The following is a 20,376-nucleotide window of genomic DNA, read 5'->3' on the forward strand; positions in this document are numbered from 1 at the left end:
GAGCTTCTTTCAAAGTCTTCGTCGCATTGATCACACATTTTGCGCAATTCAACTGTTCGCTATTTACCTAACTTGTCAAATCGTTCAACGTGAACTTGGTCATTGCCCGTTTGGTTAACAATTAGGCAAATTCATTAAGCGTCACCTTGTCGCTAGCATACTAAACCATTTTTCCCCTTCCTCTCTTTTCTATTCAACAGTTTTACCAAGCACCCAACTAGATAGTGATAGGAAATTATGTGATGAGGTGGGAACCAGCAGCAGTGGACCAGCTTCCAGCAGTAGTATCGGCAGCGGCAGCACCAGTTCGGGGCCGGCATCCATGACACCCAGATCGTCGGCTGCCACCAACATATCCGGCTCGATGGCGGCCACCGGAACCAGTGGCATGGCTTCGTCGCTGAATGCGAGATCTTCCAGCTCCCTGATGTACTCCAACTCGCCCCGCAACACTCTAAGACTGATACCGGTGGACTTTTCACTGTTTGAGGTGAGAATTTAAGTGCAACTCCCAGCTAGCCTTAATGCATTTAATGGTCTGAATTTGGGTGATATTGTATCGAAAGGAAAAAAGAAATCAAACCAGTCAAAAAAGCGCCATAGCATTAGGCTAAATTATGCTCTCAATTTTTATGGAAGTCAAATTACGTTGATGATTGTCTGAAATGTCATAAACTGGCATTTGCGCTAACAATTGCGCCGGAAATGAAGCCGTTCAAAATTGAAAACCTTCATTAGTGCGCGATTAGCTCACGCGTCGTAGCTTTGAGGAGTTTTACGCTTATTCTTGACGGCTCATTGAATATACCCCTGTTTCTTGAAATCAGTAGGTACAATCAGTTTGCACTTCCACAAATATATAAGTACATACCTTCTAGTTCGCTCACCTGAGTTTTTCCATCTTTTCGACTCATCTAGCTTTAAAATAAATACAGTAGTTTTGTTGATGCAAATTAACTTGACACAAAATTTCTCTGATTTTAACCGCTCGAGATAGGTACCTTTTCAACTACTTGGTCCAAAAATATAATCACGCCGCAACAGAACTATAAAACCAGTAAAGTGGATGCCAAATTAGCTATGTCCAATTTACAAAAACAGTCCACACATTTTCTTGGTTGGTCGGAAAAAAACTGTGCAAAATTTCAGCTAAATCAGACTTGATATAGTGGTGCCTCAAAACACGCAAAGTTTCGATTTTCGACCCTCAAAAATCAAGAAAGGGGGGATGAAAGGTAATTGGGAAAATGGAACATTGAATTTAGATGACTGAAAAATCTGGTGTTATTTCGTCGTTCGTTGTTTCTTTGAAATCTGGTGTTATTTCGAAAATAAGTTTAGTCGAGATCGACTTTCTAGAACTTGTTAAATAAATCCAAACTCACTCAAAAATAAATACATTCAAACCACTTCGATGAAGACATCTTAAACATAATTTTTAACTACTGTGGTCCCAATAATAATTTGAAGATAAAAAAAACCCAAAACGTCTAGAATAAAAATTTAAATTACAATGACAAATCAAATAGATTCAAAAAGTAAACAACTCAAATGACTGAATGACAAAATTTATTAAAAATTACAAAACTGAAAAAAATACAAAAATAACAAAATTAACGCAACCGAAAAAATGAAAACAAAAATTACAATAAACACAAACATATAAGTTAAGAAAAATACCAAAACAAGGTACACAAATAACAAAAACCACAGAATGGCAGGGCTTGTGATATAGCTCAGTTGGCAAGTCTGTTGTCTCCTGAGCCGATGTCCGCGAGTTCGAGCCCAAGAGCAAATATCGAACACAGTTGTACCGGATAAGTTTTTCAATAACGATCCGCCAACTGTAACGTTGATAAAGTCGCGAATGCCATAAAAGATGGTAAAACGACTATAATCGAAACAAAAAAAAAAAAAAAAAAAAACAGAATGGCAGCTGTCGCATTTCAGGCATTTTAGTCGTTGTTTAGATGTTTTAGTCATTTTTTAACCTCATTTTTTTTTGTCATTTGTTTTGAACAACATGCAAAAACTATTTACTCGATGAAACGCCAAACGCAACAAAAGCGACCATGTTCATTGGAATTCTCTCAACAAGCTTTCGATTACACCAGACAACAAAATTCACATTTTTCCGAGGTGCAGATAATTTAAGAACTGATTTCTACAAATTTGAGTCCGCTGATTCCAAATTATCAGCTTATATTTGCTTAAGAAATTTCTGCAATTTTTTGACAAAACTATAGAACAGTACAAAGATTTTGAATATAAAAATGTTGTCAACTTTCCCGAAGACCGTGAGTAGTTTTGACTTCAGAGAAAAAGTTAGAGAAATTTTTCTTTTGTTAATTCATCTCAAAACTGCAAATTACGAGATATTTGTTAAAATTTTAAAACTTTTTTTTGGTTGTTTTTGCTGCCAGAAACATGGAAAAACAAATTTTTTCATTCAAAAATCGCCAAAGTTCAAAAACTTTGGATAAAAAATATTCCTTGATTCTTGCAGTATATTGCATGTGAACAAAGAAAAGATATTCGATTTTAAACAATTTTTTTCCATATTTTTTTTTTATTTTAGCTTTTGACTGCTTCTTTAGTTTTTGTCTTCTTATTTGAAAGCTGTGTAACCGTAGGATGAGAATAAAAAATGTTCAAAAACTGCTGTATAGCCAGGGAAATTATTGATTTATATAACCTTTGCAAAAACATTTCATGAGATTATTCAAAGCTCTAGCAAGCAAAGTCTGACATTTAAAATGCTTTTAAATGGGTTGAGATTTTTTATTTTGAAAGGGTTATAACTTTTTTCAAGAAATGCTTAGCTGCTTGTCATGTTAGCAAAAAATAAAGCTTAAGAATACTCAAAACCAAAAATCAAAAACCATCTTCATTTCAAGCTTATTTGAAAAACATCTGGATTATTTAATGTGCAAAAATTTCTTCTACCATACAAAATTTCGTACAAAATTGAAAAGCTTTGCTCTAACTCAGGAATCAACTAAATCATCTAAAATTTTACAGCCGATTGATGAAATGACATATCTTATCAGTCAACATTGAACAATTTCATTGTTGTACAAAATCTTTTGACTGAAGAAAAAAAAGTCTTTTGACTAAAAAAATTTAAACAAGATTTTTAATAGATTTTTTTAATAAATTGAATTTTAATAATCGTGCGTACAGAATATGTAACAAAAATGTCAACGGGTTTTCTTTCTGATTCAAGAAATCAGAAATTTTACAAGCTGCCAAACTTTCAACGAAAAATGTTAAAAAAATTTTGTCGTATCTTAATTTTCTTGGTAAAGGCATTTAACCTGCCTGATATGGGCATTAGACTGAGTCGATTTGGGTTCATTTTTTAATATTTTTAACCCTGGGGTCTAAAAACCTTCGTTTTGGTCCAAAACTCTTACATGATTTTTGCAGCATTTTTAAGTAACGTTACATGAGTAAATTTGAACTTTTAGATTTGTATGCGGAAATTGAATATCTTGTACTGAAAAATCAACATCATTTTTGTTTCTTCTGTGGAACCGAGCCAGCTGATATTTTTTGTGCCAATTTATAAATTATTGAAAGGAAATTGTTTGCTAAACAACTTTGTTAAAGACCATAAATTCGTATCTTATAAGGCAAAAATGTTATTAGTTGTTTAACAGAGGTATGTCTTTTCGCATTGATTAACAATAAATTAAATTGACATCACTGCTGGAGCCTTGCAAAGTGGTCATGCAGTACCTCACAAGGCTCCAGCAGTGATGTTAATTTAATTCATTGTTTAGCAATGCGAAAAGACATACCACTTTTAAACAGCTAATACCTTTTTTGTCTAATAAGATACGAAGTTTGAGTTTTGGACAAAGTTATTCAGCGGAGAATTTCCTTTCAAGAATTTATAAAGTGGCATAAAAAAATATCAGCTGGCTCGGTTCCACAGAAGAAACAAAATTTATGTTGATTTTTCAGTACAAAATATTCAATTTTCCCATACAAACCTAAAAGTTCAAATTTACTCATGTAAACGTTACTTAAAAATTCTGCAAAAAAATCATGGAAGAGTTTAAGATCAAAACGAAGCTTTTTAGACCCCAGGGTTCGAGAAATTCAAAAATGACCCCAAATCGACTCAGTCTAATGCCCATATCAGGCAGGTTAAAAGCTTTTACCACGAAAATTAAGATACGGCAATAAATTTTTAACATTTTTCGTTGAAAGTTTGGCAGCTTGTAACTTTCTCCAAATAATACAGCTTCTTCGGGGACCCTCAATGAATTCTCGAAATCTTTAATTTTGCATCTTTAATTTTTATAGACGCACCCTGAATCAGGCCTTGAGTGCCAATTTTGACACTCCTCGCTTCAAACCGCTATATCTCTCTGGTTTCTCAACTGATTCTTACCAAGTTTATAGTTTAAGAAAACTCCATCGCAGCCAGGGACGGGATAATGTCATAGTCATGAGTCAAAAACTGCGGCTAGTGACCCATTCTGTTCCTCACATGTCGTTAGTTTATGATTTTTTTTAAAATGAAAGCATTGCAATCCAGTGCAATGATGAAATTAAATGCAAGAAAATCTAAAAAATTGCACAAATTGACTAAAAGTTCGAAAAAACAGCTTCCTTTGAAAATTTTTCAAAAATGTTGTGTTTCGTATTTTAAAAATCCTAAACCGCAAAAATGTGCTAAATTTCGTCAACTTTCCAATAATCTTTTTGAAATTTATCTGGTGTGACCTAAATAATTTTGACGATTCAATGATTGAAAAAAAAACGATTTTTACACCACTTTTTACATTTTTTGTGGTCGTGATCTTTAAAATTTTTTAAAATTAAATTTAGAACTTCAGCTTTCTTGTGTTACAAATATGAAATGAAAATATATTACCGTGAAATATGACCAAACGGTGTACGAAAATATTGCGAGTAGAACTGAAACAGTGGCACCATGCCTAATCCTAAGCCTGACAATTAAACCTCGTCCTCCATCTGGCTCAGTTAGTACACTGGTCAAGTGGTTTGTTTGGCAAGGTGATAAAAATAGGATGTAGTGAGTTTGATTCTGATTGGCGGATGACATTTTTAATTTTAATTGTACCGAGCGGCATTGAAATTTTGCAACCTCTTCTTTGGGTGAAGTCTTGTCGTTTGTCTTGGAAAGGCGTCTTTTCTTAAGCCAAAACAAGAAGAGCTCTCGACGTATCACACTCAAAGTCCGGAAAAAGATTGTTTTGTAGCTCCTGTTTTAAACATATGTACCTTAGAAAGGGTAATGTTCGCAAAAGGTATTTTCTAGATATTTCTCACTCTGTCAATTTTAATCATGATTTGATACTTGTTATACCCGAACAATGGGCTATTTTTAAGGACGCTTAATTATTCAACCATAAATTCAGTGTACTGCACTGTTTGTTTGGGAACCATTCGACGTAACAAAGATACAAATCAAAGACGAATACTCTTTCAGCATACAGACAATATAATGACCTCTTCTCTCATCGACCCTTCACTAAAGATTCAAATTTCGATTACTCATCATGGCGTACGCCCGCACGTTCAGACCTCATGTCCAAGATGTTCCGTATGACCGGGCTATGTATTGACCTTTGCGGTACACTTGCCTGTGCATCTTCAAGTGTCTTCTCCCACTGATCATTAACAGTAGCTGGCGATGATGGTAATAGTTTTCCGCCTGTCTGTAGAGATGTATCGAGATCCTTAACCAGTAGGGCGACGACAATCACTGACACTTTTGGAGACTTCGATTGCTTCCACCAAGGTGACAACATAGAAATGATCTCCGTTTTTTGGTCAGCCCGGACTTGTTCGTAGCCTCAATGCCACAACGAATGGCATCTACTGTTCTGCAATCTTTCTGGAAACCGAAGTGTACAAACTTCACCTCTATCTAAATCTGCTTCTGGATCAACATATCTAAAACCTTACTGACAAATCTTCAGGTGTGCAGAACTCCCTCTTCAACACATAAACGTGTATGCCCAAATGGCAGGGCAGGGCCAACCCCAGCAATGGCAGGGCGTTAGCAGAATTTAACCTCAAAGGTTTATATCCGATTCTGCGGCTCACTGACAATCACCATGGAGCTGCTACTCGTGAGCTCCTAGACGATAATCCCCACCATATTGCTAACTACGAGAAGGTCCACCTTACCGTAGCGAAGCAGTTGTAGGTAGGTAGCACCGATTTCTAGGTTACCCAATAGCTTTTTTCCCGAACGATCACTTCCTTACTGAGTACCTCAGCCGACTTGAGCTTGGAGGCTTCACTTGTAGTTCACAAGTAGCGTTAAAATTCGAGGATCATCCCACTGAGATAGGTGCGACAATCTCTTCACATCTCTCCTTCACACGGTTGACCCGTTTTATGGAATTTGGGTAAGCTTTCGACCTCGATCTTCTTTGGAAGATCCGCGATCTCTTAAATGGCGTCGTCAGGTCATTTGGAGCTGAAATATCGCGGAGCTCAGTTAATCTCAAATCTCTGATTGCATAGCTGTGATAGGGTCTACCGGCGCGCCTGACTGAGCTGTCCCCATCTCCTTCGAGGAACTGGCACAAGGTTTGCCTGGACCCTTACGAGGCCCAGGATCAGAACCCGACCATCACAAGCCGGAGTCATCTGGACGAAAAGCGCAGCAGAACTCAGCGAAGCTGGTCCAAAAGACCAAATTTTAATGGGACGGCAGACCTCAGCCCTCCCAACCAGTATTCATTTCAGAAAGATGTTACTTTTCTAACTACGGTAGCAAAGAAGACAGAGGTCTCATCAACTTTTTTAGTAGGAAAGAGTACTTATAGGCTTGGTGGTGTGTCATGATTAAATGCAGGTCGTTTATGCTTCATCTTTGAAAAACTACTGAGAACTCGAGGAATAGTGTTTTGAAACGAACAGTTTTAGATTTTCGAGACCTGATTCTTCTGCTAACATCCGTAAAACTAACATTTCTCAATCCCTTCACAGGATGACGATTTTATCATCGACACGGCACCGAACGGCGATACCACGATGACAATGACGAACGGCGGTGGCGGCAGTTCCGGTTCATGGGGAGCGAACGGAACCTCCGGTTCCGGTGTAGGACGATACGCAACCCTCGCGACGGTCGGCAAGCGCAATAGCGGCGCTTCGGGAACTGGCAGCATCAACAATGAAAACAACCAAAACAATATCAACACCGTACTAAAGCGTACAAGTAAGTTTCTAGTTGAATTTTTAAGTGGGTTCTACTAATGAGGGGTCATCCAAAAAAAGTTCATCTCATGATTCTTATCGATCTTATACTAATCTTAAACCATCTCCCTTATTCTATCTACCAAAATGCTTCCATGATACAATGGGATAAAACAACAAATCGCCGAATTGCATTTAATCATGTTTTCTACTCTACCAGAAAACATCATAACACACGACGAGTACCATAGGTTCTGTGATAAAGCACTAGAAAGTAAATATCTGAGTCTTTGAGAGTGTAATTTTGTGATGGGTGTTAAAGCACATTTTTTTTGGTTTATTGCTACGAACACTTTTTTTCTTTCACTTGTATAATTTTGCAATTTTAGAAATTTTTTGGTTATGGATGGATGCGTTTGTTGAAAACATCACGATGTAGTTTTTCGAAACTTAATCAACTTGCTGATTTAATTTAAGTGTTCTATTTCACTGATGTTTATTTTTTCTCAACATGTGAGCTTGCATTGTGTTGTTGAGAATTAATTCTATCATTCGATATAAGCTAACGTCTCATCAACTTTCCCGCTAGCATACGACCTGGCAACACAGTGCGAATCGCGTAGGGCTTCAATGCGACGGCATACCATAATAGGTTGCAACCAGAATTACAAACTTGACCATCTGAACAGTCACTCGATGCCACCGTCGAGACCTTCCTCCCGACAATCGGATCACAATAGCCAAAGTCAGCAGACGCAGTCTCAACAACAACAACATCAGAACCAACAGCAACAGCCAAATCCGGCCAGTGTTGCCAGCACCAACGGAAGTACAAGCCGGCTGACAGCAGTGGGACCCGGGGATTTGGTCGGCGGAAGTAATCTTTCCTCGCTGGATACCTGGACTAAAAATTCGCTAGACGAGCACCAGTGGAAGAACACTTTCAACCTGAACGATCGACTCTCGCTAACGTTGGAGGAGATTGTCCATATTCGCTCGGTCATGACCAAAGCCGAACTGGAGGGACTTCCGGTTGACATCCACATCAAGGAGGATGTCGAAAAGCGGAAGGTGTGCTTCCTGTGTTTACGGACTCGTTTCACACTGTTTGCGAGAGGAATTCTGTGCAAACTCTGCCAACGGACAGTTTGTAATAAATGTAACCAAAAGGTTTGTTATCCTTTATAGAGGTTTTTGTAAGAAAACTTAACAACGTTTTTGTCTATTTCATAGATGCGAATACCGACCGAACATTTCCGTAATGTTCCGGTGGTGCTCCTGTCCCCATCGTTGATGAGCAGCCCATGCACCTCGAATACTCCCTCACCAAGCCATCATGCGGCACACCACGGTTCCGGACCGCACAGCATGATGGACGAATCGTTTCCACGATCGCTAATGGAGCGGCTTCTACGACCCGAGTTAGACCGAAAGGTAGGTCAAAAGAGGTATGAAGTCATAAACCAACTCATCCAAATTTTTCCCCAACTTCCGCCAGACTCGCAACACCGTCGGAAGTGCCCCGTCGTCACCAAAGAATCAACGCTCGGCGTCCAGCACCCCGGGCACCAGCCTGCAGGGTGAGCCCCTGTCACTTCCGATGGCATCGCAGCCGCATTCCGCGATCGTGGCTGCTGCCGCCAACGGTGCCAAAGAATACAACAGTAGCAATAGCAACGGAGCAGTGTCCAGTAATGGGGGTCCAAAGAGTGGTCCGAACTCCATCATGTCCCGCAGCATGGAGGGTCCGCACAGTTTACCGCCGGCCAGTCCGGCACGGCCTCACTCGAACAGTAGTACACTGGATCGGAGGTAAGTTTTTTCTAAGGGGTCTTTGGGCACCTTCCTTTGGTAATGTCAATGCAAATATCAACAACTTGTTATGTTAAAAAACTAGAAAAGGGATCACTAAACTTTATGAATAATTCGTTTCGAAGAAGGCTATAAGCTTCACCGTGTAAGAAAATAACCCAACTAAAACCTTTCTGGAATAGTTCAGAAACATGACTCTTTAGGTGTTCAAACTGGATTTTTATGTTCCTCTCGAACAAATGTCCCAAAATTCCACACAAACTTTAGGCTCGTTGAGCGACCACTTCCCGTGATCCGATATGACCCAAATTTGGCATAAGACCTTGTACTAGGCCTAGAATCAATTTAAACCTGCAGCTCAAAACTTTTTTAAAAAGTCGGGTCATTTGGGGTACTCTAGTGGACAAGTATAAAAGCTACAATACCAGTAGAAAAATAGTTGATTCCCAATGTTTAGATCCATTGGCTGGTTTACTTGGAATTGTTTTTTTAAACATGTCTTTATTCGTAACAATTCATCTTTACATTTATATTACATCATTTAATTAAATTAGGTGTTCAGTTCAATAATGAACTGTCCAGAGCCCTATAGTTTACTAGTCATTAAAATTTATTTATTCGACTTAAGTTTGCTGAGCGCAATCAAGAATTTTTATGTAGGAGAACATCCTGTAATGTCAATTTTTTTTAACTTACAAATAAAAACTAAAACTATCCTAAAATTAAACTAATTGTAGAGAGAACGAATCTCTGCGATGGAAGACTGCATCGATTTGCCCCTGAAGTTGGAGATGATGTTGTTGGCCATCTCTTCGATCGATTCAATGCCCGCAATCCGATGAAGATCTTCGGTGCTGTGCCAAGGTGGAAGCCGCAAAATCATTTTCAGAACCTTGTTCTGAATCCTCTGGGTGGCTTTTTTCCTCGTCGCGCAGCAGCTAGACTAGGGTTACCATACGTACTCTTTTAAGAGTTCGTTTACTCTTTTTCGATCGAAAATTGGGCGTACTCTTCTTTTTGTGAAATTTCACCAAATGTACTCTTTTTTTGTTGGAAGACATTTGATCTGAAAAACCGACTTATTTTTTCCATTTTATGCACTTGATTTACATCTTGTGCCAAAACTACAAGAGGAATACAGCTCACAACAAAATACTTTAACAATTTGTTCTAATAATCATGAATTTTTAGTCGTTATAAACAGTGAGCGCGATAAAATCCTTTGAGTATGTAAGCAGTAATCAATTTGCACAAAATTTAGGTATAGTAAATTAGTACAAGAAAATTTTAAAAGAAAATTTATGATTGTGATGTAAGTTACATAACTTCTAAGACATTAACAGTTTTTTATTGAATTAAAATATCTCGGTGCCTCAGATAGCACGAAATATGAACAGTTGTGCCCGGCTTATAAGAGCTACTATTTTCATTTAAAATCGATGACAAAATGAGTTTTATCATCGCGATATATTGTTAAAGTATTAAATTTTGAGGAAAAATCACATTAATGATTTAAATTCCTAAAAAACGGTTTAAAATTGACATTTTTGGCAAGTTCAAAATCTAAACATGCCAGAAACGCCAGTTAAATAGAAAAAATCCATACATTAATCCATGCATTTAAGAACGCCTAATGCGCCTATGCGCCTAAATGATTTGCAAAACCAGAGCAAAAGAACTGGGTTTGTCAATGTACTTAGTTTAATCCGAGGTTTCACTTATCCGAGGTGGTCCCTCCCCCCATTACCTCGGGATAGCGATATTAGGATCTTGGGTCACCCTGATGGCTGGGATAACGCGGGAGCTCAGAAAACTGGAGTTCGGCTGAACGGGGTTCTACTGTTCCACGATTCTCCACGACTTCTAGATAAATGATTTCAATGTACTCTTTTTGGTGTCGCGGATCTTATTTCGCAAACACAACTTGGATTTCCTGTTGATGAGAGAATAAAGAGATTTACACTCTTATTCTTGTTTTCGATCGAATGACATTCGTTCGAAAGTTAGGCAATTTCCTATTCTAGTTTTCGTTCGAACGAATGAGAACAGTTCGATCTTTCGAACATCGTTCGTACGAACAAAACATTGCATTCCCGTTTTCGACCGAACGTATTTTTTCTATGGACTGTCAAACGCGAGCCTGATGCTGCGAACCATGATCGTTTAAAGCAATTAGTGAAGCTTAATGCCGGTTGTTAAAAAAAAAAACAATTATTTCAAAAAAATTGTTGGGAGTAAAACTTCGTTGTGATTTAAAACCAAAACTGAATGGCCGGGAACTTTGCATTCTCGTTTTTTTTCGATCGTATTCCTTCTATCGACTGACGAACATGGACAATTCTAGAAAAAGATTGTGAAGCTAGACGATTGGGAAATATAAGTGGTTCAGAATAGTTTTATTTTAGGAACTTAAAAAAACATACTTTTGATAAAGAATTTCAATCATATTTTCATTTATTACATTTAGATTGAATATCTACAATGTGATTTTTAAAAGTAAGATTCCGATCAAGTGTGAGTCCCAAGTACTTCACGTGATCAGGCCATTCTAATGAAACCCCATTAAAAGTTATGGAATGACTTTCATTAGGTATTAAAAATTCAGCTCTTGGCTTATGAGGAAACTTAAACATCTATTTGGATCCATGAGGGAATCGTAAAGTCATAATAATTTTGTTAGCATAATTAAAAGAAGTTTGGAAAGCATCAAACATTCAATTTGCTTTCAACATAAGTAGCATCATTTTCATTAAATTTTGATGCAAAAATTTTAATTTTTCCTCAGTAGGATCAGAAAATTAAAGAGAAGAACAAGTATTTGAATTTCGGGGACTTTCCCCAGCCTTCGCTTGAACTTTGAGACTTGGTTTTTTCCCATTTTTATTAGTTAAACCTGAAGCGGGCAACCAATTTTCAACCACCTCTGAGAACGTTAAACAACGAGTCTGGGGCGCAGATTCAGCACAGGTAACATTAAAATCACTTCGAGCATTACCAAGACGTGATTCCAATGTAGGCCGAGGCTGACCGCGAACAGGCAAATTGTTTGCCGGTCTGACGTGTGAAGACGAATAAGAGGAAGGAGGAGAAGAAACTTTTCTGGAAACTTTGGGATTTTTCCTAGAAGCAATAATTTTTGCCCTAACGAAACAGTTTATGGAATTCGAGGAATGATTACCTGCGCGATTCGCACACTTGAAAAATTCTGATTGTGGTTTATCACCACCAAAAAGGCATTTAGATTTTTCATGATCGAATGAGCAAAGCATGCATCTGGCATTCATTCTACAATTTTTAGTGCCGTGACAAAAAGCTTGACTACGACGACATTGCGTAATATTTTGAAGGAAATTGGTTGAAGATTTTCGAAAAGGTTCTAATTTGACTCAACAATGAAACATAAGACGAGCCTTTTCAAGAATTTGCAAATTATTAACCTGATCCTTTGTAAAATGGATCAAATATAGCTCAGGAGCAAAACCAACACTACTGGTATTATTCGTGTTGGTTCTTTTCCTCATTTGAATTACTTGAATCGGAGAAAACCCTAACAAAGAATTTATTTCAGTTGTGATTTCATCCGGTGTCTGATCGCCGGTGAGACCACGAAGCACAACTTTGAAAGGACGATCACTTTTAGTGTCGTATGTAAAAAATAGGTGTTTTTTGTTATTCAAATAAGTTTTTTGAAAATCATTAAAAGATTCCGCCAATATACGAGCAGTTCCCCTTCGACCGATCTGAAAAGAAATCTTCATATCCTTTACGGAAGTTACGATTTCTTTCCGAAAGGCGTTGAAGACAGGAATCGTGACCGTAATTGCTGGAACCTTTTCATTTTTAAGAGTATAAGAAGAAGAAGGTTTCTTTGTACTCTTATCGGAATTAAATATGAATATTTCCTTATCACCGATGTTATGAAGGACATCGAATGAATTGGAAATTTCAACTTTTTTGAGCGATGAACCTGAATTAGGTTCGGCGATCCGTTTTCTTCCGGCTCTTGAGCCGGCCGATGATTTTCCCATGCTGGAAAGAAAAATATGAATAAGAGAAAATGAAAATAATTTTACCACTGATAAGTGCTGATTGAAAAACAGGTAAGGATAAAATAAATAATGTAAAATGTTCCTGCAGTTACACAGCAACGATACGATGAACCGGCGTACGTGTTGACGGCTCAACGGTAGAGATGGAAGTGAAATAGATTATTAAGACATTTTTAATAACCATCGTAAGCAAGTTGGTATTGAGTGATTTTCTATCATTCATTTACGACAAGCTCTGCCCAAAAATAGTTGAGTCGGATAGTAGTTTAGTCAGTTTGTAAATATGTCCCAAAAAAGTTGGGAATATACTAATTCGACATTTACAAATTGACTGAGTAAACTGATTTACGACAAATGGGCAGTTCATCAATTGAAACTCTATCCGATCTCTCCCTTTTTTCCTTTGACCGATTCGTAATACGAAAATCTCACCTATAGAGCTATCAACTGATGAGTTGGCATCGTGGTTAGGTACCGGGCTGCGAACTCGGAGCACTGGAATTCAAATCTTGGTCGGGGATTTTTTTCGTTTTACTCAAATTACTTTAAATCGTTTATTTTGCATTTTGTGGGGAATTGAATCATTGGAATCTTGTCTTTGTAGATAAATCTCCCTCACTTTTATAGCTATGTGCTATTTTGGTAAGTTTAATACAATCTTTTCATCTGGTATAATTGTTTGAATAATTCTGTTGTTTTTGTGATATACCTTCTTAAATGTTTGCTGGGATCTTCAGTACCAGCACAATAAAGATTATTCTTTATATTTAAAAAAAATTGCTTTTAAAATTTGAAATAGACCTTAAAAACACGTCATTATTTAATCAATGACTACTTCGATTCTCACTAATGTGTATTTGAAGCAATTGAACGCAAAGTAACGAGTTGTAATGCAAAAGAATAAAATTTTAAACATCTTTACAAAGATTGTACAGATCTATTTTCATGAAAAGTCCCAGGGTAATGATCGATCCATTTCTAAGAAATATCGAATGAATCAGGGTTATTTTTGGGCATACCGAATATTATTTGATTTTGAGATTTGCAAAATCCTGCGCTCTCTTGCATTGTTCCGATAGGTACAAGTGAGAGGTGCCGGATAACGCGCAATTGGTATAGTTTTCTTCGCTTTAAAAAGAATAAAAATATATGTATGTATATTGCTTCCACTTTGGTAAATAAAATCTGCTTTTCTTAATTACATACGAACATTTTATAATGATTATGGAGCGTATATCAAAATACTATAGATATATACTGCCGCTATTCGCAAGACTGTCCCATATGCATTTTCATCATTTTTCAGTTTATCTCAAAAATCGTTCAAATGCAGTTAGTTCTTCAATTTAGACTAAAAACTTTCATAACTTTGCTCTCAACATATATGAAAAAAAAACACCAAGTCATGTCTGTCCCATATGAAATATACCCGCAAAGCTGTCCCATATGTTTATTTATACAGAGTGCTTCAAAATTGCTTTTATAATTTACGTTAATTTTACAAATATTCATACAATGTGTGCGACAAAATAAGCATTCATTGAAATTGCGAAAGTTAAACTTGATAAAACAGTACAGTAAAGTTAAAAATAACAATCTCCATAATTTTTACAAGCTAAGTTTAGCCTTATGGGTAAATTCCATCAAACTATTTTTTTTTTAAATTTCGCATGAATTGTTTTTTGTTAAACATGGAAAATAGTCAGCTACAAAGCCATATTTTTTTAGGTTTTTGTCATGCTGTTACTTGCTGCTTGAACTTTCATAAAATCTATGAACAATAATTCGCGTACCTGGTAGCACACGCTTAAGTGATATTGAATTGATTTTTCTCATCAAATATTTGCAGCCAAGATACTATGCTGTTTCTGATTCAGCATTAATTTAATTTGAAGGTATTTAGTCTTTCTTAAAAGATAATCGACCGAAAAACTTTCCAAAATATGATGGTACAGGTTGTTTTATTCATGGAACGTTGTTATTCATTTTATTTTAGACCCTCTCAATTCTTACGATAAACTTTCTTTATCTTTGACTATCTAAACTTGTCATAAACATAATTTCAAACTTATTTTTATCAGTAAACAACCAGTAAAGTGAATAATACAGGGCAGATAGAGAGAATCAAATGATCAACTGACAAAAGAAAAGCCAAATATGGGACAGCTTTGCGGGTATATTTAATCCGCATGCGAAATATACTCGCAAGGCTGTCCCATCATTATTTTCTCCTCCGCATCAACAACTTCCAAATCAAAAACACATTGGACGAAATTCTACAACAATTATCTTAATATCTGTGAAGAAAGAAGTAGAAAAGGTAAAGTTTCAACCGAGAAATCCACGAAAGTTTATAAAAATCTTTAAAGCCGTTAAAGCTAAAATAGCCTGGGCCGGAATATTGTAACAAAATCACATGTTACAAGAAATAACATATTAATGGATATTACGTTCTATGAAAATTGAAAGTGTGACACGTGGTGTTTCCGATACGTTTTCCTCTTATTTTAAGATATTTTTTTTAAATATGTTTGGTTAATGCAATAAGTGCTTGAGAATTTTTGATTTTTGCTAGAATTTTTCCCAGTTTAATTAAGCTTCGTGATTTTTGGCATCCAAAGCATATAGAAATTACAAATTATTTTTCATTTTCTGAGTAGTCATTCAATTTTTTTTTTTTAAACCCGTAAAAATATTATATGGTTTTAGGTCGTAAAAATGAGTCAAATTTGTGGGAAGATCTTAATAAAAAATATTAATGATAATGATGCATCAGATGCATTCATTCTGACTCATGTTACTGCAAATGACTTGAAATCCAACTTGGTTGTTTTTAGCAGTTACCAGTCGAGAAATCCTTCTTTAATGTCGCCGACCGTGGCCTAGAGAATGGCTTTTCAGTCTTCTAAGCCAGATGCCATGAGATCTAGTCTCGGTCACGGCATACATAGTACTCTTTCTGTGGGCTGGTTGTGTTAGCATTCGTTAAATGCTAGCCATTATATTCTTGAAAGATGTACGCCTTAGTCTTAAGTAGAATTTAGATATTGGACATGTCTGGTCAACATGAAATGTCGTCAGTGAATGTCGCTGTCGCTGATGTTGACGAAAATACCGGTTTGGGGATTCAGTGACAATATATCAATCGACAGCTGAGAAATCTTGCATTGTTGAATCAACCTAACATGGTGACTATTTTATCATGCTGTTAGAACTAAATATGGGGTAACAAGATGAAAATTAATAACAACCAGCTCATTTTTTTTTCTATCCATTCGTTAATAGTATCATCCAATGTAGATTCCATGAAGGAATCTTGATTGTGAAGCACAACTAACCTCATTGATAGTTGAGTACTTGTTTTTTCGATGAATTTAACAGTTTTCACTTGTGTTTTACCATTGCTTTAGTGGCAGGAAGATTTTTGTGATTGATTGAGAATACATTTTTAAAGAAATTGGAAAAATCTGTAGAAATTATAGCGATTTTCCAAAAAATACTTTTAAAATCAATCAATGCCATTTTTGCTTATGTTTGTCAACGTCTTTTATTTCTTGAATTTATTTTGTGAATATTTGAGGAAAAACTATCCATGCGTTTCCGAGTTATTTTGATTTTAGTAAGTATTGTTTTAAAACAAGCCTTGGACTAACTTTCAGCCAAAACTCTGAACTCTGGATTCTAGCTATCATTGAATAAAAAAAAGAAAGGTCGACAAGATGTTTCCAATCAATTAATAAATAATTGTATGCGCTTTGTGGACTGGAAAATTGAAAGCTGTTCTTGGCTGTTCAATTGGTTTTATATAAAAAAAAAACGATTAATCTTTAAAAGTAAACTTCCATATAGTCATTATCTAAGTTAAACTCATCTTAAAACTGGGTTCGACAAGTCAATAGAATTTTTATAATACTTCAAATATTATTACACAATTATTACATCTTTGAAAATTAGGAACCAATTTCTGGAGACGTTGAATACACCCAGAAATTGGTTTAACTTAATTTCGAATTGTTTATTTTTCTAAAGGCTTTCTCATGTTTCTATCTGTAAGATACTGATGTAAGTGTTTTGTCTTATAGGTGTTTTATAAAGGTTTTGTTGGGGCATATAATTTCAAATACATTCATCCGTTACTTTTAAATTTAGAAATTTTATAATTTTGTAATCAAATCAAAATCAAATCATCAAACGATTCCTAACCGTTTCGCAGTGCTTCCAGGAACCGATTCGCCAAAGCGTTCACCCTGTCAGCGGCCGCAGCAGCCGGTGGTGGATCCGGAAGTGGCCCAGTCAGCGGAACCAGCGGCTTCGATCCGCAGAAGGAACGACTTACCGGGGAGCTGATGGCCGTGTGCAACGACTGCCGATCGCTGGTGCTCGAAATCATCCGGTCCTCGCGGCAAACGCGATCCTCGGCCCAAAACCAGGCACTCCGGAATTTGACCCTGGATCTGTCCCCGGTGTACAAGCGCTAGATTAGTCTTCTTCCCTCATCCATCCCCAACTAGAGAGCAACAGCCCCAATGTCACAAAACGCTCTGTACAGGAACAGTTGTTTCCAGGGTTTGTGCGTGTTATAGTATCCTGATTTTTTTTCTTGGATCTATGGATTTTGGAAATATGAGGTAACATCTATTGTTTTAACGAGAATTATCCAAAGCAAAACAGAGTGCACTGAAACATTTGTTAAATGCTCTGGAATCAGAGTGTGAAAAATGAGTGAAAAATCAAATTTGACTTCACTAGGAAATTGTAAAAAGTACCATATTGAATTGTAATTATTATTCTTGTAGTTAAGTTGGATCTATACATTCATTCTTTGGCAGCAGTTTTACAGAGCTGCTAGAGATCTTTTTAGGAAGTTCTTTTCATTTGTACTGTTTTGATAGATTGAAATCGAGAATTCGCTAACATCGAATGCTGGAAGTCTGTTCGAGATTTCATCAGCGGCGTTAAAAAAGAGTCTCACGAAAAGAATATCTGCTATTCTGTATCGAGAAAGTTTTAAGCTCAAAATTGGATTCGAAATTGTTTGAAGTTTATTCTTAATTTTATGCCTGTTTCTTGAATTTGATTTTTCACTGTCGCACAAATCTCGCGCGGTTTAGTGTAGGCTCCAGTTCAAAAACGATCCGATAAGGTTGTTGAACCACGAAGTTCGCCCATCTATGTATGTAAACTGAACAGAAAACAATAAGCATTATGTTCACATACCAAATAACTCATAAGAAAATTCTCTTACTAAACATCCAATGGTAAACGCTTATTAGCAGATCAGAAGAAGAAAGTAACACAAAAAGCACCTTATCGAAAAAAGAATTTTAGTCAAAAGGTTTGTTGTTTGTTGTTGGTTGAACTTTATAGGGAAGAAGGTTATCTGGCATGTGAAACTGGATCTTTCGAAGGTATATGAAATAAAACACTTTAACCAAATTAGTAATAACCGTGACTTGTTGAGAAGAAGGAAGAAATAGATATCTAGACAAACAAATGCATTCACCTGATCGATAACTGTACACACGTTTCGCTTATTGGATGCTTTACTTGGCACTTTTTAATCAAACTCCTTCATCGATTAGTTAAAAGCCATAAGAGTTAAATTTTCAAGTGATTAGCACATTTTTATCTATAAAGTTTCCAGGACATCTCCAGTTTAGTATACTCAAAAACCTAACATAAAAAATGTCTCAAGCTATCAAAATTCAAAGTTATTTCCAGTTTGATAGATTTTTTGTAGAAATGCACATTTAGGAAAAAAATAAAAGTGTTTTATTTCCTCGGAGGCATCGACCTCAAATCGACTGATAGATACCTTTTTGGTTTTCGGAATGAGATAATCATTTTTAAATGATGAAATTGACCATGTAAAATCATATCCATCTACCAAGACCCCCTTTCTCTCAAGAGAATAATCATTTTTGAAGAAAAAATCTATATCTGTAGAGTGCTAAGTTTCCCGGTAAAGTTCTACAGTAAGAAATTGTTTGTACTCCAATTCCAATCATCCGACAATATTCATAACCTGAACCGAACATACACCCAAACGATACTCATACAATTAAGAAAGGCAAGCAGGCGTAATGTGGAACAATAGTATACTAGACATTTGGGTTTTCAACTATTCAATCTTAACAGAGCCCTTTATTTTCACCAAGAGAAAACAACAGCAATCTTTTAAGTTTTAGCTTTAGATTCCCACCTCGAAAACGGAAATCAACAATTATTTTCCTGTTGTGCTGCAGTCAATCTTTTACTACAACAACTCATTCACACAAATCGAACCGAGGCAGACAACTTCAGCTGAACGATTGTGAGAATGAAACACACAAATATTAGTTCTATTAATATTTACCTACCTACTGTAGCGAGTTAAATTTAGCCAATTTAGCGCACCGAAAATAAACACTAACAAAAAACAATCCTAAGCCCCCTAATAAATCGTGAGTAACTGTATTGATGAAAATTTAAGAAAAAAAAACTTAAACCCTATAGTTTACCTCCATGAAGAAACTCATTTGTGTAAATTTGCAGTTTTAAAACATAGATTAATATATATCAAAGAGCTGTTAAATTGATTAAATTATCATAATATGATGACTAAATAAACTTGGCTGCCTGGTTTGTAAATCCGCTTCGAAACATCCATAAGGCACATCTCTCGAGACAACCTGGGTCGGAGGTTCCAATAAATTATTTTAAAAGGTAAGTTTTGAATTATAAGGATCTTAAGGTATAATGACAACCCTGTTCAGTAGTGTGGAGCCCCAACAATGCTTTCTGAAATGAATGGCAGCAATTAATATAGCTAAATAAAAAAAAACGTTCCATAGCGCTCTTTAGCTAGAAAAAGAAACATTAAGCAAACCACGAAAATGTCAGCTTTTCTCTTAATAATAATTCCTCCTCCTTTTTCCTCCTAAATTTCTTAATTTCAAATATTATTATTTGTATCTTATTCAGGTAAAATGAAACTTTTTTTTCAGGGTGAGGTACAGTTGAACTTTTATAAAACTTTTTCAAAGATATGTTTCGACACATAAATTTTATTGGAAATATGTTAAAATTTATAACTTAAGGACAAGTTCGGAAAAAGGCCAATTAAGGGGGGAGTAGGGTCTAACGGGTAAAAGAAAACACAATTTTCACGATTTTTTTAGAGCTATCGTTCAAACAAATGTATTCAAATTTTTTGCATTATACAAAGCATTGTTAAAAGAACATTTAGTAATTTTTTCGTAGAAAATTATTGAAAAATGAGCCAGTGGCGGAGCACTTTCGAGGATGCCTTTTAGAAAACAGGATTTGCGGTGGACACTGTATC

The 20,376-nt window shown here is 36.2% G+C and overlaps 1 protein-coding gene across 1 annotated transcript in view; it reads left to right on the forward strand.

Annotated features, from left to right (window-relative positions):
• LOC129741779 (protein spire-like) overlaps window positions 1-19,641 on the forward strand; it is a 432,182-nt gene extending 412,541 nt beyond the window's left edge. The window contains exons 10-16 of the mRNA XM_055733564.1: window positions 201-490; window positions 6,982-7,213; window positions 7,412-7,465; window positions 7,781-8,361; window positions 8,425-8,625; window positions 8,690-9,003; window positions 17,266-19,641. Of these exons, the coding sequence (XP_055589539.1) occupies window positions 201-490; window positions 6,982-7,213; window positions 7,412-7,465; window positions 7,781-8,361; window positions 8,425-8,625; window positions 8,690-9,003; window positions 17,266-17,530 (1,937 nt within the window). The 3' untranslated portion in view covers window positions 17,531-19,641. The remainder of the gene's footprint in view (window positions 1-200; window positions 491-6,981; window positions 7,214-7,411; window positions 7,466-7,780; window positions 8,362-8,424; window positions 8,626-8,689; window positions 9,004-17,265) is intronic.
• The last annotated feature ends 735 nt before the right edge of the window (window positions 19,642-20,376 follow it).

This window comes from Uranotaenia lowii, chromosome 2 (assembly GCF_029784155.1).
Source record: "Uranotaenia lowii strain MFRU-FL chromosome 2, ASM2978415v1, whole genome shotgun sequence".
NCBI lineage: Eukaryota > Metazoa > Arthropoda > Insecta > Diptera > Culicidae > Uranotaenia > Uranotaenia lowii.